The sequence below is a fragment of the Sparus aurata genome, chromosome 14 (assembly GCF_900880675.1).
Source record: "Sparus aurata chromosome 14, fSpaAur1.1, whole genome shotgun sequence".
Lineage (NCBI taxonomy): Eukaryota > Metazoa > Chordata > Actinopteri > Spariformes > Sparidae > Sparus > Sparus aurata.
Genome location: NC_044200.1, coordinates 24,688,578 through 24,713,275, shown reverse-complemented (window position 1 = coordinate 24,713,275; position 24,698 = coordinate 24,688,578). Strand labels below are relative to the sequence as shown.

The following is a 24,698-nucleotide window of genomic DNA, read 5'->3' as shown; positions in this document are numbered from 1 at the left end:
AGGGCGGGACTTTGCGTGGTTTACCTGGATCAAACCAGAGAGTGTCATCACCAATAAGTGCTGTTTAGCTCAGTTGGTAGAGCCAGCGGCCCTTAAGCAGAGAATTTATTTTTGTCCTGGTCTGGTCTTTTACTTTCTCCTGTTTCCTGTAATCTGTTTTGTCAATAGAGAGTAAAAGAATAAATTAAACAAATATTGATGGTTCTAGCACAGATAAAAAAAAATGTTAATAGAATTAACAAAAGGCCATTTTTTAATTGATATTTCATTTCACTGGTATTTATTTATTATTCCAATGCTAACGGAATGTAATCAAGTTAAATTACTTTGATATGGTAATCAGGGGAATTCATGTAATCTGGACACCTCAGCTCAAGTGTTATTGATTTCTGTTCTGTACTTATACCATAAAATGAATTAAACTAAATGTGAATGAAATCCCATGACTCATGTAGGAATCTGTTTCTTACTTTTTTATTGTGTTGTTTATTTTTTACTATTATTGTTAAAGTAAACTGTCCTCAGGCTGCTCTGACACACAAATATCCCTGTTTGCAGGATCAATAAAGTAGTTCTGATTCTGATTCTGAGCCTATAACGATCTGCATGAGGAGGTCAGTGACGTAATATTCTGATCAGTCATAAATAAGAAAATGTTTCTCATATTTTACCACAGTATGTTTGTGTTGGGACGTCACATGGTTCTGAGATGAAAGCGGCCTGAAGTGCACTAACAAAGTAAAAGTGCATCGACCATAATGTCCAGCAGGTGGCGCCTGCTGGACACAATCCCCCCCAGGTTTGACAACTCCCATCTCCCATTGTCAGAGAGCGCACCTGAATGCGTCACTGAAAAAAGGTGCGGCTGATGTGAGTAAACCTGAACCACGGCTGTCTGGACCGCAGTACATGTTGGTGAGTACTAACTTTGGAGCTTTGTTTAGAAGTTAAACTGAACACAAACACTCCTGTTGCCTGTTTTTGTTCGCTAGCAAACAGCTAACTGTGGAAAGAGCGAGAGGCCAAGATGGCGGCGGCCGCTGCCAGCTAAGCTAACACCAAGAAGAGTCTGTGAAATGCTGGATAAATGATTTTGAGTGACATGACTCATTACACTGTCACCACTGGAGCCATTTGGTCCAGTAACAGCTGCAAAGTCCAGAATAGCCGCTGGATTAAGTTATTATATCACTGTTCAAGTTAGCTGCGCGTCAAACCGGAAGTTAGCCCGCTCGTTCAGCGGAAGTCTCATTGCGCACGCTCCGTGGGCCGCACAAACGGAAGTATTTTTTTGTCTCCACCCCATTTTTATACATTAATATACATATAAACATATATGTGGGCAGATTTAATACTTTAAATGCTGAAGAGTGTTTAATTTATACACGTTCAAACTTCCAATCCGTCCTCCGCACAACCAGACGCCAACAAACTAAACAGACAGAAAGCGTATTTTACAGCTTAACATAAAGAAACTCTTTGGTTCTGTTTGTAATCATATGCTTATGAGGCAGATCCAGGTGGTTTTATACCTGAGACGTCGAGCTGTTTTGGCTTCATGTGCCACTGAGCAGGTATGATAGCAATAAACACCCTGTAGGAAAAAACAGCATGCCCAGCATATGTTGTGTTTTGGTGCTGGTCTATGCTGTTTTGTGAAAAATGTTTATAGATATTTCAGTCTGGATCAAAGTAACTACCAAAGATGAACAAACTGTTATTCAGTCTGTTTGCCTTCTTTTTAAAGAATATTTCCAATTATAAAGCTCACTGGAGGGCACTCTGAGCTGGAGCGAGGTAGAAATAACTGGACCATCCAATAAAAATCCCATTAACCTCACACAGATTAAAATATTGTGAGACATTAAACTTGGATATTTTACCCAGAGGATCATTTCTAACCATCAGCAGTGAGCTGAGAGGACACCGTGTTCCGACAGCAGCACCACCAGCTGAATCTTTAATCCCAGACAAACTTAAATACCAATAAAATGAAAAAGAACTAAAAACAGCAGCAGGCGTGGTGGTTTGTTTCCTTTTATTCTCCAATAAATGTCTTTACAAATGTTCTCAGACGATGACAGCATGCCTCATCTCAAGGCCGAACCGAAGGCCACACAAAGGACACTTGGAAAACAACAGAGTCCATGTTTACAGAAAATAAAACAACTGGTCTGTCTCACACGTCCCGTCCACACGATTACAGAAGCTCTTCAGGGGAAACATTCACACGAGGTTCAATCAGTGAGAGTACAAATCCTGCCGGTACAATAAATAGTTTCCAGAGCAAAAAAAACAGTCAGCAGACACACTAAATCCTCGACACGTTCATTTAAAAAATTAACTGTTACTGCAAGTATTTAATTTGTAAAACCAAATCGACTGGACTTTTATTTGGAGGTTTCCCCAAAAAGACTGAGTGGTAAGGGTCGTGGATGTCACACAGTCATAATTCATCTGGAGTCACACTTTCAGTCACTCGACGACCAAATTAAAACAGTAAAATGAAACAGTGAGGCTGATAAGATACATGGTTCGGTTTGTCTAATAAAACAGCAGCAGCAGCGTCGAACCGGGAGGAATGTAGCCGAGTCGAACAGCGACGACGATGTGATTAGAAACTAACAAAAAGATTTCACAGTATGACGACCAATTTATTGTGAGGGAATCGTGATTTACCAGGATGACTTAAGTACAGATGAGTTTGTTTTATCATGTGAGTGCGTGGAGAGGTCGATCTGTCGGAGGATGACCAGGTGAAGTCTGCTAAAAGCTCCGGCCTCAGACCTTCTTCTCCTCCAGGGTCTTGTGGAGCTCGTCGGCGTCCTCGGCGGTCTTCACTCGGATGAGGAGGGGGACGGGGCTGGTGGGGTTCTTGTCGTCGACGGGCGGGTTGGGGACGCACAACACCATCACGTTGTTCTTCCCGAGCCGAGAACATGGCATGGACGACTGCACGATGATGTTCAGCAGGATGTTTCCTAACGAGGACAAAAGAAAATGTCTCACAATGACGGTAACATCTACAGCAGTTATTTCTGGGACAATCTGCAGTAATGTCCTCTGAGCTGCAGAGGGCAGCAGTTCTCGGTTTGACCAGCAGGTGGCGCTGTTCGCCCACAGCTCAGTCTGCTGCCTCAGATCTTACTGGAACATTTTGGCCGTTGAATATTTATGTGTTTAAATGATTCATCACCTGCAGGTTTGTACAGAACAAGAAAAATGTGGAGCAACAACATTTTTCTTTCCTTTTCCGTATTTTAGTTTCTATCTGCGTCTTCTGAATCAAAATATATCTGACTACAGAATAAAATAGAGTTTATCTGTGAGATCAGCACACAAACTGAAATAACTTCAGCTGCTTTCACACATGCAGCTTCCTCCTCGCTGCATCTAAAATGAGAATACATGTTTTATTTAGCACCACTATTTGTTTTTACCCAGGTTTGTGTCGGCGCGAATGATCATCTGAGTTTTCCCGTCGTCGGTCTCTTTGAGGTGCAGCGTTCCGACTCCTTTCTCCTTGAACTCAGAGTCCTTCTTGTAGAAAAGTTTACACCTGACAGAAACAGACACTTCAGGTGAACACAGGTAAAAACAACCAGATACAGTTTGAACGATGATGTGTTCAAATTCAGATTTTCTACAAGGCAAAATTTCATTTCAAACTTGAGAAACAGATCTGAGAAACAAACTCCTGCTTCAGTACTGAGGGCTGTTTGGATCATTTTACAGTCTGACGGCTTAAATCTAATGTTTTTTTAATGGAACCTGGTGAAGCACAGACATCCTAGTAGATTATTCTGTGGCTGAATGATTCTCTCCCATTATGATATCATCCAAAAGACAAAAGCTGAGGGATCATGAGATGAAAACACATCAAACAAAACCAATAATTAATTTATTCAACATGAAATCTGTTATTTTCCTGTTTCTTGTGACAAAGTGGATCATTTTTTATCCTTCAGGCCTAAAAAAACATTGAAATCAAATATTTGAGTGAAGTTAATCACTTTGTTTCAACTGACTGATAAATAATAAACCTGTAATGTTTAACATGGCTCCACGTTAAAGATTCAAGTTTTCTGAATACAAATCTTTGAGCAGAAAAGATTTAAATGTGACATCAGTGTGTTAAACAGTGAATTACACAGTGAGACGTACTTCTTGGAGTAGAAGGCGTCGTCCTCCTTCACCTCCTTCACGTCCGGTTTGGGCGGCTCCTCCGTGTCTTCGTCTCCGTTCTCGTCTACAAAAAAAATGAATAAATAAATCTGATTTATAACAAAAACAAGATCAAACAGTCGGGAGTAAAGCTCGACGATTGGTCCGTCTACTGAAAATGATTCAGCGTCTGTTAAAGTCATCTGCAGATTAATCAGTCTTTCATTATTGTATCCATGTCGGCTCATTACAAACTGTTAATTAATTAAATATAAATCACCTTTTTCAGGTAACTAGTGTTTTTATTACTAACTTAACAATTAGTCCAAATAAGAGAGATATTATCCAGCAGTGTTTTTTCTGTGTTTCTTTGGTTTATATGACGGTGAACTTAATATCTTAGTTGATAATTAATGTAACAAAGACTATAATTAACTGTAACTGACTGTATTTAATGAAAAGCCTCACGGAGCTTCAGGAGAAAAGAGTTTAACCACAAATTAAAACCAGAAGAATATTTACTAAACCAGCGTGCATTTAAAAATCAGGAGATTTAAGCCACAGCTGAAACAGTCTATTGATTAATTATCAACAGTTTAATGATCATTTGTCATTTTTAAACCAACACTCAATTAGTCTCATCGTCGAAAAGTGAAGATTCACTAATTTTTTTATTCTGTGATTGTATCATTAATATATTTGAGTTCAGAATTAATGTAACACTGCAGAGTTTAAAGTGACTGAATATCAATCAACTATAATTAACTGTATTCAATTAAAACTGCTACAGGAGTAAAAGAGTTTAAATTCTGCTGGATGGAAAGAAGAAAAGTCAAACATGTTGAACCAGACTAATAAAAAACTGATTTTAGCTCCAGCTGAAACAATTAGTCAGCTATCAGCAGGAGATGATGGACAGCAATAACATAATCATTTAAGACATTTTAAAAGCAAAAATCAATCAGTTCCATCATCTTAAAAGTGAAGATTCACTTGTTTTCTTCATTATAATTATAATCAACTGTCACTGACTGTTTTCCACATTAATCTTAATGATTTAAACAGGAGAGTTCACCTGAGAAAAGTAATATTTGTTCAACCAGATTCAGGGTTCAGAATGAATGTAATGAACATTATACAGAGACAGTGACATCAGTGATTTAACACCAATCAACTATAACTGACTGATTTTTAATGATTTTAAGCAGGATTGTTACAGGAGAGTTCACCTGATCAGAACGAGAAGAAGAAGAAAAGTAATATTTGCTCAACCAGGGTCCATTTAAAAAACATGAGATTTTAGCCAGAGCAGAAACAGTCGATCAATAGCAGCTCTGACTGTTCACTGGTGTTCGGTTTGTCGGCCATTTTAAACATTTCTCTGACAACTGAGATTATTCAAGAAAATATTACACAGATGAATCTACAGTGAAAATAATATTTGCTGTTTTAATGACACTTTCCTAACATCATTAACACAGAGCATCGTGTCAGAGAGAAGAGGAAGAAATCCCAGTTTGTAACGTCGTTCTAACTGACGTGAGATCAGTTCCTCCATCGACACAAAATGATGTGAAGGTTTCCTGTTTCCTGTCAACTGCTGGTCCAACAGAACACATGTAAAGGAGTCATAACGGACTCTTGAGCCTCTTTTTGACATCGGTATATTAAACGTGGGCTGGACTGACAATAACTTTGAGATTTCAGTTAATCTGATGATTATTTTCTGCGTTAAATGTCGTTCCCAATTTCTTTAAGTCCAAAGCGATGTCTCAGTTTTTACAGGATGAAAACTATTTTTCTGCCACTTAACATGAGATATATAGTCGTTACAAGATTAAACAACAGATCATTTTTACTTTGAGAGTAAAGTTCTTGATTTATGAAGTATTTATTTATTTATTTATCATTATGTTCTTCATGTGTGACGAGCTGAAAACAATCACTGATCAAAATTGTTGAGGATAATTTCTTCTTTTGCAGCTTTAAATCCAGCAGATTTATTGATAGTGAGAATATTTAAGTTATTTTTACTTCCTGGAGAGTAAAACCTCCAACATTAATTTAAAGACAGTCAGCCTCTCAGCTTAAGGACATAAAGATATCTGCGGGTGGTGTTACCTGCCGGTCGAGCATCTTCGGACTTGGTCCCGCTGAAGGACAGCGGTGCAGCAGATCCAGGAGCTCCAAACAGGGAGGTCTGGCTGGAGGAGGCGCTGGAGGAGAAGGAGAAGCTGGGGGGAGTCGTTTTGGACCCTAAGGAGCCGAGGACGGAGCTGTCCACCTTCTGACCGAAGTTAAACGTGACGCCGATGGCGCTTTTGTCCCGGGCTGAGTCTTCTGTCGTGTTTTTGCCAAAGGAGAACAAAGCGGCGGCTGGAGCCGGAGCCGCTGAGCTGCCGGAGGAGGACGCCGAGGCAGGAGGAGGAGGAGGGGTGGCCGCGGCCGGCAGCTTCTTCTCCTCGGAGCCTCCGTCAGCAGACCCGGCGCCGTACTGCCGCTCGATGCTGGCCAGGTGCCGCTCATAATCCCTGAAGATGGGGTTGAGATCACACAGAGGGTTGTCGTTCACGTGCTTGGTGATCCAGTCCCGCACCGAGCAGTTGAGGGCAGTGAGCTGCCGGCTGTACTCCTTGTTGCTCACACTGGCGCTGCTGCAGGAGCTGGAGCTTTGAGTCGGGCTCGGGGTGGAGCCATTGGTCTGCTTGGCGGTGATGTCAGCGCTGGGCTTGGCGGAGGCGGGGCTGTTGAATGTCAGACCTGAGACGATGGAGGCAGAAACGTTAGTGTGACAGCAGCTGGGTGAGGCTGAGGAGCCCCTCCCCCTCTGCTGCCCCCCAGACACACACACACACACACACACACACACACACACACACACACACACACACACACACACACAGCTTTCTCCTCCATTACATGTGGACTGAGCATGATTTCATCAGAAGGAACGAGCCTTTATGAAGTCAGAGAGAATTAAACTGATCTGAAATCAGGTCACAAACTGCTGCAGCACACTGACACCAGACCGTACGTACAGACGAGCCACGTTACTGACGGGGTTAACGATGATGTCCACCAACAAGTCTGGAGTCAGCAACAAACACAACGAGCACACAACGAGTTCATGTTTAAAACAAACTGACACTCGGGCTCAATTTCTAATATAAAAAATAACAATCTTATTATTTTAATTATCTATCAAAAGGAGATTTTTTACAATCTATTACTGTTCACTGACTTATTCTCTATTTCATGCGTGTCATTCTTTTGTACTCAGTCTGTGTGATGTCGGACCAGCAGCTGAAGAGCCTCGACTGTAAAATGCAGCCGAAAAATAATTACTTCTGTATTATCAGCCGCGCTGCAGTTTACTAAAACATAATCAAATCGTAATATCACCAGCTGCAGTTTGTTTTATACTGAAAAAAAAAAAAAAATAATGATCTGAAGTAAAAATCATTTTCTCTGGATGTGAGAAAACTCATCAAGATTTATGAGGTTTTTCGTTCCTAATGCTCCTGAATCCTGAATACTTCAATATGAATTTAATTATTATAAATTACCTTTTATTCTTGTGCATTATAATATTGCTGCAAATCACACAACTCGTAGGCTGATACCAATAACAGATAATTACCTGCCTCTCATGGCCGACACCGCAGACGAGGATGAGAGAACCGATAACTTAATTACATTTTTTACCTCGTCTAAAAATATCCCTCACCTGTAGTTTATCTGCAGGTAACAAAGGCTCACATGTCGCCAGCAACGACGGCTGACTTAATATTCTTTAGCTGTAATAAGATTAATTATATTTAACTCAGATTTATTCTGTCCTCTCTGATCTTACGTGTAACATCAGAACATGTATCGCAAAGTACGATCACGTCGTCGTCGTCCGAACATCAACACCAGCCTGATGACAGCATTCCTCGTCTTCTCTGCCTTTATTCTGATGATAATCCATCCTGCGTATCTTCCATTATCAGGCAGATCATTTTTTTGTTTTTGGTTCCAATGTATATCGTGCATCCTGCGTCAGTATCGGCTCTTTCGCTGATTCGCTGAACAGAACAGCCAATCAGACCGAACAGCAGCCAACAGTGCGGGACGCGCCACATCAACTCACACTCACCACTGACATCTCTACTATTGTTATTAACTCGGCTCATGAACGTGTCACACTGCAGCACCATGTCTCTGCCTGTTGCTCCTGTCCTGACTTCTACTGGACGCCAGCAGACCTCCAGCTCTGACTGTTCAGACGTTAAATATCAGCTGTAATCAGTGAGTTCACACTGAGGCCAGCAGTGGTGAACTCACCAGGTGCAGCGGGGGATGTTGCAGCAGGAGCTGAGAACCCTCCGAATGATGGAGCGATGCTGTTTCCGTTGGTCAGACTGCTGAGGCCTTTAAAGCCGCCGCCGTTACCGAATCCAGAAAAGGCCGTTGGAGTGGAGCCGCCGCTCGCCGTCGTGCTCAGAGAAAACCCTTTAAAACCTTTAAAGGATCCACTGCCCTCTGCCTGAAACAGAGTCAACACTGAGGGTTCACAGCTGCATTCATTTAAAATCATCTCAGAATCAGACGTGAATTCTGCAGACGTTTAAACAAACTATCTACACTGTTCACAAGCTGAAGTAAAGTCAGAAAGACAGCTGAATTATATGTGGATGTGTGGTTTTACCTCTCCTCCCACATTTCTGCGTTTGGCCTTTTTAATGGGTCGATTCTTCAACACATCTTCACTCGCAACTGAAAACGTCCCGGCCTGATGGAGGACAGCGTGTTAGAGGTTAAAACATCATCACTGTCCACAATCCTGATTCAGATGTGGCCGAACAGGAATAATTCTGTTAATCAGCTCCGACTCACCTCCTCGCCCTCCTCCTCCTGATCCCAGTTCCTGTCTGTTAGCTCTTTATCAGCGATCCTCTTCGCCATCCCACCTGCTCTGTGACACAAAGAGCAGACAGACAGTTAGCAGGACAACATCTCATATAAACACAGGTATATAAATATATCATCATAATACAGATGTCTAAATATGTCTCATCTAAATACTTCATCAGCAGCTCGGACCAGGTCATCCAGATGTTCATGACATAAGTCGTAAAACGTGCATTAAAACAATACTAACAATATGTCTATACATATTTAACTCAGACTTGTAGAGTGCTTTTACGCTGCAGTAACAACATTATTTTCTGCAATACATTTCTGCCTTCTTTGAGATCTAACTGATGACATGAATCATAAATGTTGCAAGTGTGCAGACTACAGCTGAGACAATAAGTTAATCTGTCAACGTTAATTGGCAACCACTTTAATTAAAGGACAGAACACAGTGCAGGAAACAATTACTTCTTTAGTTCACAGGTGTCAGTAAAGTTTTTCAATATTAATTGTAAAAATGTAAATTATCAGGTTTCAGAATCTCAAATATACGTTGGTTCATTAGTCTTTGGGTCTTGTAAACTTATTTGTTGGTGGATAAGAAAGAAGACATTTAAATATGTCAGACTGCGTTTTGGTGATTTTACGACAAAAGGATGAATAAATTATTTAAGAACAACCAGGTTACATCACAAAAGAAATGAGGCGGGTTAGAAACCAAACACAACCATAAACAGTTAAAGAGACAAAAACAAATAAAATAGAATAAGGTCTGTGAGTGTGATCGATGGATCGGAAGTTCTGCAGTAATCACATCAGTAACTTAATTACTCGTAACATCGTGCCTGTGAACACATCAGTTGCCTTCACTGACTGTGTGTTGTGAGAACATTCTGGAGGGTTTGATACCGGTGTGCAACATGTGTCTCAGTAACGAGGTGACCCGAACATTAACGAACCTACAGGTTTGATTTCCTCCCTCAGGTAACACTCAGACACACACATCTGTCAGGTAGAACTTAAGTTAGGTAACAGTTAACTAGCTTAACTTAGTTAGCTTTCCTTTACCGGCTAACAAGCATCCGTTCTTCACCTCAGGCAGGGTGATTATCAGCGTCTCACGCAGATTAACAATAAGGATTAGAATATTTCACAAGGTTAATTACTCATGCTGTGAAATATCCGATAATATATCCATTCATATACCCAACAACCATCCACAGGCTGTTAGCCGGTGAGCTAACGGCAGGTTCACCGGGCCCAGACGTTAGCAGCTAGCGGCTAACGTCATTTTAAATATAGCCTGAATGCTAACGTTAGCTCTACACACCGACCGACTCAACGGATAAAACGCGACGTACCTTTTCTGGAACGTTTTTCCAGCCGCTACCTCTGAATGATTCGCACGCGGCTCCACGTATCGCAGATCGTTGCAGAGACGTTAGCTAACCTCCTTCACAGGTAACACCGCTATGTTTTGAACGAGCCTCTCACGCCGCCATTTTACATAGCGATATATCCGCATGGGTTCGCGCGCCCCACCTTTTTGCCCATGCGCAGTAGTCCTCTTCACCATGGGAGTTGTAGTTCATAACAAGTGAGATTGTTTTTCTAGAAGGATAGATGTGTACTCAGTGATGGAATGTAACTGAGTACATTTACTCAAGTAATTTTCTTAAATGCAATTTTGAGATATTTCCACTTTCAATGTGTAAAAGTTTGTATTTTTTTCTGCCACTTCATATTTTATACTTTACACTTTACTACTTAAATATCTTTTAATTTTTTTAATTGTTGGTGGATAAGAAAGAAGACATTTAAATATGTCAGACTGCGTTTTGGTGATTGGAGGAATAAATTAAAGTGATTTTCAGGAGTCAGATACTGTCTACTTTCACTCCACTACAGTTATTTGACAACTTTAGTTACTAGTTACTTTGCAGATTACATGCTGCATCAGAGCCAATTATATTCATTCATGTATTTTATCTGCATTTTAATTTAATTTAAAAAAAAAACACCAATTGAAAAAATGAAAAAATGCAGATTTATGATTCAGATAATCAGTCAACTGATAGTATACAATATAAACATACATGTAAATATATGTATCTTTTACCTTTACGCCCTTAAGGTGGCAGGGTCCGCCACATATAACTGAAATAGTATAAACTGTGTCGTCCTTTCAGGTCAGCTTGTTTATTCAGTCATGAACACAAAGAGAGTTTGATTATTTAGTTTGTTCAGGCAGAAATAAATCAGCCAATGAGGATGTTTCTCTGCTCATTAACAAAACTACAGACTGCTCCTTTAAAGTGTGACGTGGCAGCTTAATTCAAACTCATGGCTCCAGCTCAGAGGCTTCAAACATCACTCCACCCGTCCATCAGAGGTGACATGCAGCCATTGTTGCTGCATGAAGGTCAGAATAATTTCCTGGATCTGAGCTGAGAACAGTTCTCAGCCGGTCGTCCTGCAGGAGGTAGATGAGCTCTGCTACACGTGTCCTGCTTTGATTCAACCTGCACAGCCTCTCCCTGCAGCTGAAGGTGATTCTGGGATTTAGCAGCCAATCCATTTCAGCTTCTCCTCCATCTGAAAACAGAAGAGAAATCAGGATGCATGCAGAGACTCGAGGGATCGGGGGGGTAAAATGCTGCAGAGCCGGGCAGCAGATGGCTCGTCTCCAAGCTTTCAGGATCCCGGTCGGCTTTGCCAAATAGGAACAGGTGCTGGAGAAAGTAGGAAGTGAGCTGTGGGCCCTAGCGGCAGCAGGAGACCCTTGACCAGCTGGCGAGGAGAAAATGGAAAGACTTGGCAGCGGAAAAAAGAGAAAACCTGTATAACGTAGAAGGAACAGGGCAGCCAACATGTGAAGCTGAGAGACGCAGGGGTTCTTTAAGGCCTCACACATCACACCGACTGATGGGAGCTCAAATCCCACTTTGTGTTTGCTCATGCTGGAACATTTCTATAGTCGGGCCCAAAAATGGAAGCTTGGATATTGTTATCGACGTGCTAGAAGGAGTTCAGAGGGACCAGAGTTCATTTAGAGCAGAATACATCAAGAGAAATAAACACAATAACAACAGTGTTCAGGCTAAATATGCTGGTTGGCTCTCTGGAGTCAGATTGTGTTTAGTTTAGTGTTCTGACACACACAGCTGTATGACAGGTAACAGTTACCTCGTTCTTCTTTAGCTGCTAACTAGAATTCGTCGTTATCTCAGGTGAATGATAACGTTTCTGTCAAATCAACAATTAACCAGGTAAAACTGTAAACTCCCTTCTGGGAAAACCAGCATAGACCAGCAGCAAAACACAACGTACGTTGTGTTTTGCTGCTGGTCTATGCTGGTTTTCCCAGCAGGGAGTAAACTCTGTTAGCATGTGAGCTAACAACAGGTTCACCATGCTCACATGTTAGCAGCTAGCAGCTAACACCATGTTAAATACAGCTTTAAAGCTAATATTATCCCCACGTATTGAATCACTGATCAACATGATGCCTCTTGATCGTGCATGCTAACACTTTTAGCTCAGCAGCTCCAGCTCCATCTTCTCAAATCATTTTTTTTTTAACTGCTGACTGGTGAACGTCGCTCTGCATCTCTTGAACTGAAGAGCTGCTGTATGTGATGATCTGTGTCTGCAGATATGAACAGAAGCTCACAGATCTTTGTGCTCCGAGCAGGTTTTCTCTCCGCCGTGTCTGTCGAGTGCTGCTGCTGCTGTAATAGAGGCAGCTCCTCCCCGCTGTGCAGACTGAATTACACTGTGTTGATAAGATGCAGGGCCTCTCAGCTCAGTATGGGGGCCCCTCTCTCAGCAGGGGGCCACTGAAGCCCGGAGCAGCCGGCGGGCTCAGAGCGAGCCGGTCCGGGCCCTCAGAGCTCAGCGGGGCCGGTCTGTGTGGGTCCAAACCTCAGAGCTGTGAGCAGAATCAAAGCCGGCGTCTCCTGAGAGCTGATACGCTACTGATCACAACACAACACAACACAACACATAATGAATTCATTAATTCACTCATTCAGTCATTAAAATGTCTACTTTTTACATTAATCATTAATTAAAATAAGTAAAATAATTAATTCCTTATTTTTATTGACTTATTGGCTCATTAATCAGTAAATCTGACTGTTTATTAATTAAGTCTTCCAGGAATTTGATAATTAATTAATTATTTAATTACTCATTCAATTATTCAAACTAACAAGATTGATTGAATTAATTAATTAATTAATTGTTTATTCATCTTTTCAACTAATTTCTATCAAATCAACTTTTTAAGATAGAAGTTAATTAAAAAAACTAATTCTATACAAATCAATAAGACGTAAGAATAAAACGTGTGGTTTTTTGAATGGAGTTTGGTCTGTGAGTTCCTGTTTGAAGGACGATGTTCAGCTGCTCTCTGAGCGACCTCGTGTCGTCCACCTGCCTTTAGATTCCCGCCTCTGATTAATTATCATATTTGATTAGATCGTTAAAATCCTGCCGTCATTTCATTCATACATGCAATATTTCATGCATCTCATCTCTAATCGGCTGTTCAACAGACAGATCTACGTGTCAATTAGTCTTTTGCAAATGGAGCTTTAATTAGGTTGAATTAATTCACTGGCTGTGGACGTCAATTAGTGCAGTGACAAATGAAAAGGAAGCAGAACTGATGCTGTTAATGACCCGACATGATGTTCCATTAAAAACAGGTGAGAGAAATCACAATAATCACAATAATCACAATAATGTGTTTGTGAACTTCAGCTTCAGTTTCTCCTCTGAAGACTTCTGTGAAACAGCCCGACGCCTCCTAGTGGCTGAGAGAGGAACTACAGGGAGTGACAGAGGACAAATAACACAACATGTGCTTAAACTCACTGGTTCCTCTGTCAGCAGCGAGATGTCACGTTTACATCACACACAGATTCTGTTCATTTAACATTTGTTACCGCCCCTCCATAAAAGATGATGTTTATGGAAGTCTTTTTCTGCCAGTTAGAGAAAAATAAATCTATAAAAAAAAAGTAGCAATGATTTAAAAAAAAAACTATAAGACAAAAAGACAAAAGTTGAAATTTGTAAATTTGTGTTTATGAATTTGTATCTCATAATTATAACTGTTTATCTTGTAATCTAAATGCCTTTTCTCATATTTAAGTGGGTTTATATAATAATTCTGACTTGTTTATTAGATATTTTACTGTGTGAACTTTCATCTCATCTCTCTCTTATTTCCTCTCTAACTGGCAGAACTGCTCTCAGATCTGCTGCTGACGCTTCACATCAGAAGTCAGAGCACGTCCAACAGCTCCTGCCAAGTTAGAGATAAATAAATACAAACATCTCTCAGCTATGAAAGTTTGATTTTCATTCTGAGGCGAGAGACTGTGTGTGTGTGTGTGTGTGTGTGTGATACGAGTCAGACGTCTCAGCAGGTTAAATGGCCTCTGTGCTGGTTTGTTGCCACTAATGTCTCGGTGCATGCTGGGAGTTGTGCTGACCCGGGGGAGAAACACCCAGGTTAGAGGATAAATGTATGAATATGTCTTTAAGAACAACAGCCTGTCGTTACCCATCAGCCCCGTGTGTTGCGGTGCAGCAGCTATACGATGCGAGCGTTTGATGCTTCTCTGCTGGACGCGGCAGGAACAGCACGCCGTCTGATGTTTTTGGGGAGTTCTTCCTCCCCGCTGCTCCGGATCAGAGCTCATAACAGCCTGTGAAGCTGATCCTCCACCTGGGGAAATATCCATCTGATGAATGAATCTGCCCGTCAGACTCTTTAAAGCTGCCTGATTACAGACTGTCTGTTTGGTTTAATATGAAGTGGCTTTACAAACACTGAGGGGAGTTTAGAACAATCAGACTGAGAATGACTGAATTGTACTGATTAATTATTCATTCCTATTAAATCCTCAAACTTAGAACAAGTGAGCGGCTGTTGCCAAAGAGCTGCGTCACCACAGGATCAGAAAAAAGGGTGTTTTGTTGCAGACTGAGGGAATTATATCTGTCAGAGTGTCATTATAGTAGCACTAACACCGTGTAACACAGCAGAGCACCTGCAGAACACTTATTATTTCATTTTGCAGCACATTTTCCACTGATTAAAACCGACATTAGCTGATCTTTCAGGTGACATATACAACATTCACTGCCGCAAACTATCACATTAGAGCAGCAGCATCTCAGACCAAAACTAATGTACACATCCTTCACTAACCTGAACACACACAGCTCACGCAACTCAGATCAGACTGTGAAGTTAGGCAGTCGTCTCACATGCACTACTATACACTTACAGCCTGCTGGCTACCAAAAGAAAGGCTCAGATTGAGTTATGTAACGTGGAGTAGGCACACTGTGGTGTAATGTAACCTAGGCCTAATGTAACGTTACGTAGCATAGCACAACATAATGTAACGTAAGGTTAATGTAACCTAACGTAGGTAGAATGTAACATAACACGAGCAGAAAATGATCGAACATGGACCAAATGTGTTATAATGAAACAACATGACACAACACAGGCATAATGTAATGTAAGGTAATGTAACGTAACGTAGCATAGCACAACATAATGTAATGTAACTTAAGGTTAATGTAACCTAACGTAGGTAGAATGTAACATAACACGAGCAGAAAATAATCTAACATGGACCAAATGTGTTATAATGAAACAATGCAACAGAATGTACCATAACTTACCGTAACATAACCGAGGCCTAAGGTGGTGTAATGTAGCCTTGATGTGATGTAACATGAAGTGTTACATAACGCAACATAATGTAATTTAATGCGAGGTTAATGTAACCTAACGTAGGCAGAATGTAACATAACACGGGCATAAAACTAATCGTAACATGGACCAAATGTTATATAATGAAACAACATGACACAACTCAGGCATAATGTAATGTAACGTAGCATAGCACAACATAACGTAATGTAACGTAATGTAACGTAGGCCTGTAATCCTTATGTAGCCCAACGTAGGTAGAATTTAACATAACACGGGCATAAAATAATGTAACATTGGCCTAATGTACCGTAACAACATGATGTAACACAGGCATGATATAATGTAACGTAGCATAGCACAACATTAAGCAATATAATGGAAATTAACATAATACAACATAATGTAAGATAACGTAACGCAATGTAAGCCTAATGTAACCTAACGTAGGTACAATGTAACACAGTACAGACATAAAATAATGTAACATAGGCCTAATGTAACAATACATAATGTAACATTTTGTTAGCTAAAGTTAACTAAAGTCTAATGTAACACAAGGAAATGTAACGTTAGCCTAATGTAACCTGACGTAGGTAGAATGTAACATAACACGGGCATAAAATAATCTAACATAGACTGAATGTAATGTATTGAAACAACATGATGTAATATATGCATTATGTAACGTAGCATAGCACAACATAATGTAACGTAATGTAACGTAGGCCTAACGTAGGTAGAATGTAACACAACACAGGCATAAAATAATCTAACGTAGGCCTAATGTACCGTAACATAGACCGGACGTAATTTATCGCAACAACATGACGTAACATAGGCATAATGTAATGTAACATAGCATGGCACAACATAATGAAACACAATGTACCATAACGTAACGTTTTGTAATACGTAATGTAACCAAACACAGGCCTGACGCTTCGTACCGTAACGTACCGTAGCCCTTTCATGATGACTCATAAGGTAACATTGTGACGTGGGGACATGTGACGGTGGTCTGGTAACTTATTTCAGTCAGCTGGTATGAGATATTAGAAGACAGGCAGCTCAGTGTCGGTCTCCCTGCTGTGTCAGACTGAAGCTGATCTGATCTCTGGGTCGATGAGTTCACTAACTGTCTGAACACAAACCCAACTGACCGGTTTACCATGAAAATATTCCATGCAGCAGCTTAAATGTTCCGGTAAACCTGCAGTTGACCAGACACGTGGTCGCCCTCATGCACTGATTTCTATATTAAATGAATTCTTCTTCTTGTTAATTTAAAGGTTTACAACCAGTTCAAACTAACCCGCCTCCTCCTGTTTGTTGCTGAAGTGCCTGTGAGCAGAATATTTCCCGTCATGTTGGTAATAATACAGAGATATCCAAAGTTAATTGTTAAATGTTAGCTTGTGGAGCTCGTCAGGCCGGCTAACGAGCTGATAATTATTGCTTTACAGCTTGTATGAATGTAATCACACGCTGCTGGATGAGACACTCCTGCACAACTCCTTCACAGACACAAAGAGTGCACAAACATGAGATATGGTTCAGCGGCGGCTGCCTGCTCCCTGCTACGCTGCATGTTTCTGACACACAGAAACACAGTGAATCATTATTATGTCAGCACATTATCTCCGCATGACAATTTTCAGCTGAACAATACGTTTTCCTCCCATTCACAGGAGCAGAATGGCGCTGCAGACGCCTTATTTCTGCTCACATACGACTCGTTCGATAGCTGTGTCTTTGTGCCGGCTGCTGCAGAATCGCTCGGTTCTGCGCTCGGCTGGTAGCCAGAGCCGAGCCGGGACCGCTCGCTGGAGAAACTTGTGTTTATTTAGTTGGTGAGGAGGAAGAAGCTCTGAGTGAGAGAACTGGGTCACAGCCTCAGCACAGCAACAATTATCTCAGAGAGGTCGGTGTTGTTTGGAGAGTCGACTGCTGCCGCCGTCATCAGGCTGAATGACATGTCACATAATACTACTTTAATACTCACTGTAATACTACGCTGTCACCACAGCAGCAGTACTTCACGTCCTGAGAGCCTTCTGAGTGTTTCAGATGGATTTAATGTGTTTTCTTCCTGTCAGGCTTCTCACTGGTTTCCATTCACGTCAGTTCAAAACAAACATGTTTACTCTTCCAAGCTCGAGCATCATCACACAGCGCTGATGTAGCTGCGACACACACACACCGAGATAAAGTACATCTACTGCAGCGCTCCGCTCCATAACACAAAATATGAACTCAGAACAAATTCAAGTGTCGTCGTCAAGTTGCAGCATTCTGCTAACAGCTGAAGTGGCTGGAGACTTGATTTAAAACAGACAAACAACCAAAATAAAACAAAAAATACTTGATTAAATCTTAGCAGAATCAGCTGTTAGCACTTCCTGTTTGCAGTGTTCTCATGGATGTACAGACGACTATCACTGGATTTCTTTCATTTTGAATAAACCTTAAAACGTGATGTTTCTAAGGCAAGTTCTGCACATGTGAGGAGCATCTTATTGGGGATTTCAAAGCAGATTTATGGAGTCACCCTCTCCTCCTGATGATATAAAGTCCTCCTCTCCTCCTCCTGATGATATAAAGTCCTCCTCTCCTCCTGAGGATATAAAGTCCTCCTCTCCTCCTGATGATATAAAGTCCTCCTCTCCTCCTGAGGATATAAAGTCCTCCTCTCCTCCTCCTGATGATATAAAGTCCTCCTCTCCTCCTCCTGATGATATAAAGTCCTCCTCTCCTCCTCCTGAGGATATAAAGTCCTCCTCTCCTCCTCCTGATGATATAAAGTCCTCCTCTCCTCCTCCTGATGATATAAAGTCCTCCTCTCCTCCTGAGGATATAAAGTCCTCCTCTCCTCCTGATGATATAAAGTCCTCCTCTCCTCCTCCTGATGATATAAAGTCCTCCTCTCCTCCTCCTGATGATATAAAGTCCTCCTCTCCTCCTCCTGAGGATATAAAGTCCTCCTCTCCTCCTCCTGATGATATAAAGTCCTCCTCTCCTCCTGATGATATAAAGTCCTCCTCTCCTCCTCCTGATGATATAAAGTCCTCCTCTCCTCCTCCTGATGATATAAAGTCCTCCTCTCCTCCTCCTGATGATATAAAGTCCTCCTCTCCTCCTCCTGATGATATAAAGTCCTCCTCTCCTCCTCCTGATGATATAAAGTCCTCCTCTCCTCCTGATGATATAAAGTCCTCCTCTCCTCCTCCTGATGATATAAAGTCCTCCTCTCCTCCTCCTGATGATATAAAGTCCTCCTCTCCTCCTCCTGATGATATAAAGTCCTCCTCTCCTCCTGATGATATAAGTCCTCCTCTCCTCCTCCTGATGATATAAAGTCCTCCTCTCCTCCTCCTGATGATATAAAGTCCTCCTCTCCTCCTCCTGATGATATAAAGTCCTCCTCTCCTCCTCCTGATGATATAAAGTCCTCCTCTCCTCCTCCTGATGATATAAAGTCCTCCTCTCCTCCTCCTGATGATATAAAGTCCTCCTCTCCTCCTCCTGATGATATAAAGTCCTCCTCTCCTCCTGATGATATAAAGTCCTCCTCTCCTCCTCCTGATGATATAAAGTCCTCCTCTCCTCCTCCTGATGATATAAAGTCCTCCTCTCCTCCTCCTGATGATATAAAGTCCTCCTCTCCTCCTCCTGATGATATAAAGTCCTCCTCTCCTCCTGATGATATAAAGTCCTCCTCTCCTCCTCCTGATGATATAAAGTCCTCCTCTCCTCCTCCTGAGGATATAAAGTCCTCCTCTCCTCCTCCTGATGATATAAAGTCCTCCTCTCCTCCTGATGATATAAAGTCCTCCTCTCCTCCTCCTGATGATATAAAGTCCTCCTCTCCTCCTGATGATATAAAGTCCTCCTCTCCTCCTCCTGAGGATATAAAGTCCTCCTCTCCTCCTGATGATATAAAGTCCTCCTCTCCTCCTCCTGATGATATAAAGTCCTCCTCTCCTCCTCCTGAGGATATAAAGTCCTCCTCTCCTCCTCCTGATGATATAAAGTCCTCCTCTCCTCCTCCTGAGGATATAAAGTCCTCCTCTCCTCCTCCTGATGATATAAAGTCCTCCTCGCCGCCTCCTGAGGATATAAAGTCCTCCTCTCCTCCTCCTGATGATATAAAGTCCTCCTCTCCTCCTCCTGATGATATAAAGTCCTCCTCTCCTCCTCCTGATGATATAAAGTCCTCCTCTCCTCCTCCTGATGATATAAAGTCCTCCTCTCCTCCTGATGATATAAAGTCCTCCTCTCCTCCTCCTGATGATATAAAGTCCTCCTCTCCTCCTGATGATATAAAGTCCTCCTCTCCTCCTCCTGATGATATAAAGTCCTCCTCTCCTCCTCCTGATGATATAAAGTCTTCCTCTCCTCCTCCTGATGATATAAAGTCCTCCTCTCCTCCTCCTGATGATGTAAAGTCCTCCTCTCCTCCTGATGATATAAAGTCCTCCTCTCCTCCTCCTGATGATATAAAGTCCTCCTCTCCTCCTGATGATGTAAAGTCCTCCTCTCCTCCTCCTGATGATATAAAGTCCTCCTCTCCTCCTCCTGATAATATAAAGTCCTCCTCTCCTCCTCCTGATGATATAAAGTCCTCCTCTCCTCCTCCTGATGATATAAAGTCCTCCTCTCCTCCTCCTGATGATATAAAGTCCTCCTCTCCTCCTGGTGATATAAAGTCACCTGGACACAGGTAACTCTCAGTGTGTCTGGGAGTGTCCTGCTGCTGCTGACTGAAGTAAGAAGCTTCTTTATAAAAGTTAACTTAGAACAGAAGATGATGTTCTTCTCGTGTCACAGAGGGTTTGAGCCCAACAGCACCTGGTTTCACCTGTTTCCGTCTCCATGAACACTGAGGTCCAACAGGTCTCTCTGACACCTGGTTCTGTCCCCTCAGACCGGCTGCAGGTGACTCCAGCTCTCCTCAGAAACATCGGCCGCCTCCCGACATGAGAGTCAGTTAATGAACACGACCTTTGCAGAAATGTCCTGGTGACATTTTTACTTACTTGCACCTTCATAAGAAAACACATTAACTGTTCTGCCTTCTTTTACCTCCCAGATGAATTCTGTGAGTCGGTTTGTAGAACTTCTACCATGTTGGTCCAGTCCTGAAGTTCTGTGTGTCATAGCTGACTGGGCTGTGCTGTTAAATGGTTTAGTTTTAGTCAGTTTTAAAAGTGTTTATTGTGAATATTTCCAACTTTGTGCTGTAGATCAGTCTGCGCAGGGTGTTTTATTTTGAAAATCTACTAAAATCATAACAGAGAGCTGAAGTCCCGCCCCTTCCTGTTCCCTTCATGGACCTTATGTGATCAGATCTTTCTCTGGCAGTGCAGAGAGACACAGAAATGTACTGATCCTGTTTGAGTCGTGTCATGAATCACACACGTTTGTCACAGAACCTGTAACTTAAACACTGTAGAGCAGCTCACAGAACTGAACCAGAACCACAACTGCAGTCGTCAGTATGAGCAGATTTATTGTGACGTTCATCTTGTTCAGAAGCTTTTCTGACCCGGTTGGCTCCATGTTGGTTCTGGTTCTGTGTTGATGAGACGATGTGGTTCACTGAGCTTTAACACAAAACTACAACAAACTGACGAACATCACGTGTGAGATTCATGACACAGTGAAAATATTGTTTTTTTCAAAATAAGGTTCCGTGAGGTCCACTGAAGGGGGCGGGGCTTCAGCTCTACAACAGAACTTCTAGTGGCTCCGTCAGGAATCACTCTTTAGAAATGTTTCTGTTTATTGACCCCCAACAATGAAATTAAATCACATATTGTGTTGCAGCATTTATCATAAACTATTAAGATACTTACAGCATCATAATGAGTTCTTACATCACAATACTTCATTTTTACAGTAATATTGTGTCTGCTAACTGCAGGAACAGTAAACCACTGTAAAAATCACAGTAATATCAGCTTTCCACTGTGATTCTCATCTACATTACTATACTACTGTCAAATTACTGCATTTATTAGCTATTCATTTACTGTAAAAATGACAGTAATCATTGTTTACAGTGATGTATGATCTCATATGCTGCTAACCTTAATATCATATATGTGAGGTACACACAGATCTGCTGTCCTGAGTGTGTGTGGATGTGGAGTGAAGCTGACGGCGGCTCAGCGGTCTGTAGGTAGAGGAACGCAGTGTTTCCTCTGCTCTGATCTCAGCTGCCAGCTCTCTGACTGCACTTGGCTGACATTTATGTCAACCGCTCATAAGCCCAAAGACACAATCCTTACAAATGTCAGTGTATCTTTTCATCAGCGGTGAAGGATATGTTCTTGGCTTGTGCTCCGTCTGCGTGGTGCGGCGCTGTTTGCCAACCATCCATTTGGAAGACCAAATAAAAGCGTCAGAGCACCACTTCAGTGATGGAGTGTCTCTGCTGATACTGGGCCACATTTAACTGTCAACCTGCTGCTGCTGTTTATAACACACACACACACACACACACACACACACACACTCAGAGCATCACTCAGCAGCAGGTAACTGAAGCGCTGGAGGGGAATAACCAGAGTTCTGCCCTCATATTAATTTATCTTCTCTCTCTGCTCTTAACTTTTCCTGCAGAACATGTTCAGGACAAATAATGAAAGAGCTTCTGATCTGGACTCTCCGGCTCCTCGTCGCTCGCTGAGAGCTGCTCGTCAATAAGGACCATCTGTGACGACTTCGTCCAACCTCTCAAACTACTTCAGCTCAAGTATTTCAGGAAACTGATTCACTCAACAGACGCAAAAATCTGAAACCTGTGAAGTGCTCAGAAAGATGGATGAAGAACACGTGATGTGGCTGAAAGCTCCATAACGGATTCTAAAGTGACCTGGAGGTGAGATCAGTCTGTCAGCTCCGTCCTGATAATGATATTGATTAGATATCACCGGCCTGTTGTTTGTAAGGGTTGACTTCATTTAGTGGTGGTGCGTTCAGGGACATTTGTGCTTCTGAGACTTCTCTGTGGCCTCCCTGACAAACCACCAAAATAAAGCTGTGCAGTTTAGTTTGTGCAGTCAGCTGAGCAGCCTGCTGTACGTTATTTGTTTTCCAAATATCCCTCATTAAACATTTCCTGCGAGTGACGACCCAGGCTGGTCCAGGACCGGCCAGGCTTCACTGGGTTCTGCCAGTATTGACAGATGGCCGGTCCAGGCCTGGCCTGAGGTGGACTATAAGATAAAACTAACGTCCAGCTGATATCAAATCTGTTTGAGTTCCTGCATGTCGTCCTCAGACTGCACATTAAATGAAGATAAATGAAAATTAATCAAGTTGTGGAAAAGCAGCAGACCTGCTCAGTTATTGATCTCCTCGTCATCGTTCAGACGTCACTGCTGACCTCTGATCAGCTGACAGAACACTCTCACCACGAGGTTCAATCACTGAGTGAGTCAGTAACTGTTTACTTATAGAGCGATTTAATAAAACCAGCTAACAAGTGCTTATCATTAACAACTAGAATGGCACCCAGTAGAGTGCATACCTCCGCCATAAATATAAATGTACTCAAGTTACTGTATTTAAAAACAACTTTAAGACTCAACCTGAGTATTTGCTGCTCTCCACTCGACTACATCTCAGAGAGAAATATGGTCCGACCACGACTTTAATGTGATAACCTTAATCAAGAAATAAATTATGTTTATGGTGCATTCAAATACTCAGAACTTTATATGAAGTTATTAAAATTAGACCCATCTCAACAGGATGCAGCAGGATGAGTCCATCAATAATTATGATTCAACAGTAATAATGTATATTACGTGAGCCATTCAGAATATTAGTAGTTAAACTGTTGGTATTTTAAGTGGGCTAATATTTTCAATGTTTTTTTAAATAACATTTTGAATATAAGAATTACCTGCTTCACCACGTTATAGTGACATTAGTCAGATATAAATGATTGAGATGTGATGGATGAACAGTATTAACATCTCTCAGGGCACTTCAGTGTTTGTGTGACTTGATGTTGGATGAATCAGCCGGGTGTATCTTTTAATATGAAAGGACCTTTCTTCATGTACCAAATGCAGAAAAGTGACCGTGTTAAATCCTCTTTAACGTTGACATTTAAAGGACACCTCGTAGACGAGATGACGCAGTGGAAAGACTGGAAACAGAAGAATGGACTGATGGATCCACATCAAGTAAAACACTTGAGTAAAAGTAAAGATATGGTGTTGAAATATTACATTGGTAAAAGTAAAAGACAGCCCTCATATTTACATTTACATTTACATTTAGGGCATTTCACAGACGCTTCTAGTACATTTGTCACAAGAGAGACACCACGAATATGAATAGTACTCGAGTAGAAGTCTTAAAGTATTTGGTGTTAAATGTACATGAATATCAAAAGTAAAGTATGGCAAAGAATGTAGCTACCTAAGTCTCACAAGTAACAATGAATATCACATAAAAGTTCAGCTATTTTGTATATATTTATTTTTAAAATCAGTGTTTTTAAATCGGATTTTTCCAATTTTCTTTTTTAGTATTCTAAGTCCTGCACTTATTGTATGTCTGCCTGCTATTGTGACAAGTGAATTTCCCTGATGTGGGATAAATAAAAGTCTAAAGTCTAAAAGTCCAATAAAATAAACTGATTAAAATGTGTTGCCTACTCCTTTAACTCATTTCCCAACATAAACAAACTATGGACATAAATGATGTAGTTGAATAAAACATATTACATGATAATGATCCCACTAATTAGGATAGTACTGAGGGTGGAGGGCCTCAGATTGACCTCAGTGAATGTGTATCTGCACACAGAGAGCTGGAACATTAAACCAACATGGAGTCAGCAGCAGCAGCAGCAGCAGTGGAGTCTGCTCCT

General features: G+C 41.5%; 2 protein-coding genes and 1 long non-coding RNA gene across 5 annotated transcripts in view; 2 read left to right on the top strand and 1 right to left on the bottom strand.

Annotated features, from left to right (window-relative positions):
- The window catches only part of LOC115595755 (NACHT, LRR and PYD domains-containing protein 14-like), a 965,684-nt gene that overhangs the window by 207,363 nt on the left and 733,623 nt on the right, over window positions 1-24,698 (top strand).
- On the top strand, window positions 831-24,471 carry LOC115595835 (uncharacterized). The gene is made up of 3 exons (XR_003986801.1): window positions 831-915; window positions 22,433-22,691; window positions 23,936-24,471. It is a non-coding gene; the product is annotated as an uncharacterized LOC115595835 (long non-coding RNA).
- On the bottom strand, window positions 2,022-10,606 carry nup50 (nucleoporin 50). 3 transcript variants are annotated; one of them, XM_030440603.1, is made up of 8 exons: window positions 10,425-10,606; window positions 9,043-9,116; window positions 8,855-8,938; window positions 8,491-8,692; window positions 6,286-6,924; window positions 4,165-4,249; window positions 3,441-3,559; window positions 2,022-2,981 (listed from the first exon to the last, which is right to left on the bottom strand). In XM_030440603.1, the coding sequence occupies exons 2-8, from the start codon at window positions 9,109-9,111 to the stop codon at window positions 2,782-2,784; spliced, it is 1,398 nt and encodes a 465-aa protein (XP_030296463.1). In that variant the 5' UTR covers window positions 9,112-9,116; window positions 10,425-10,606; the 3' UTR covers window positions 2,022-2,781. The 3 variants fall into 3 exon arrangements, with proteins under 3 accessions (XP_030296463.1, XP_030296462.1, XP_030296461.1); XM_030440602.1 differs by having other exon boundaries at window positions 9,043-9,121; window positions 10,425-10,605; XM_030440601.1 differs by lacking the exon at window positions 10,425-10,606 and adding an exon at window positions 10,132-10,329 and having other exon boundaries at window positions 9,043-9,121.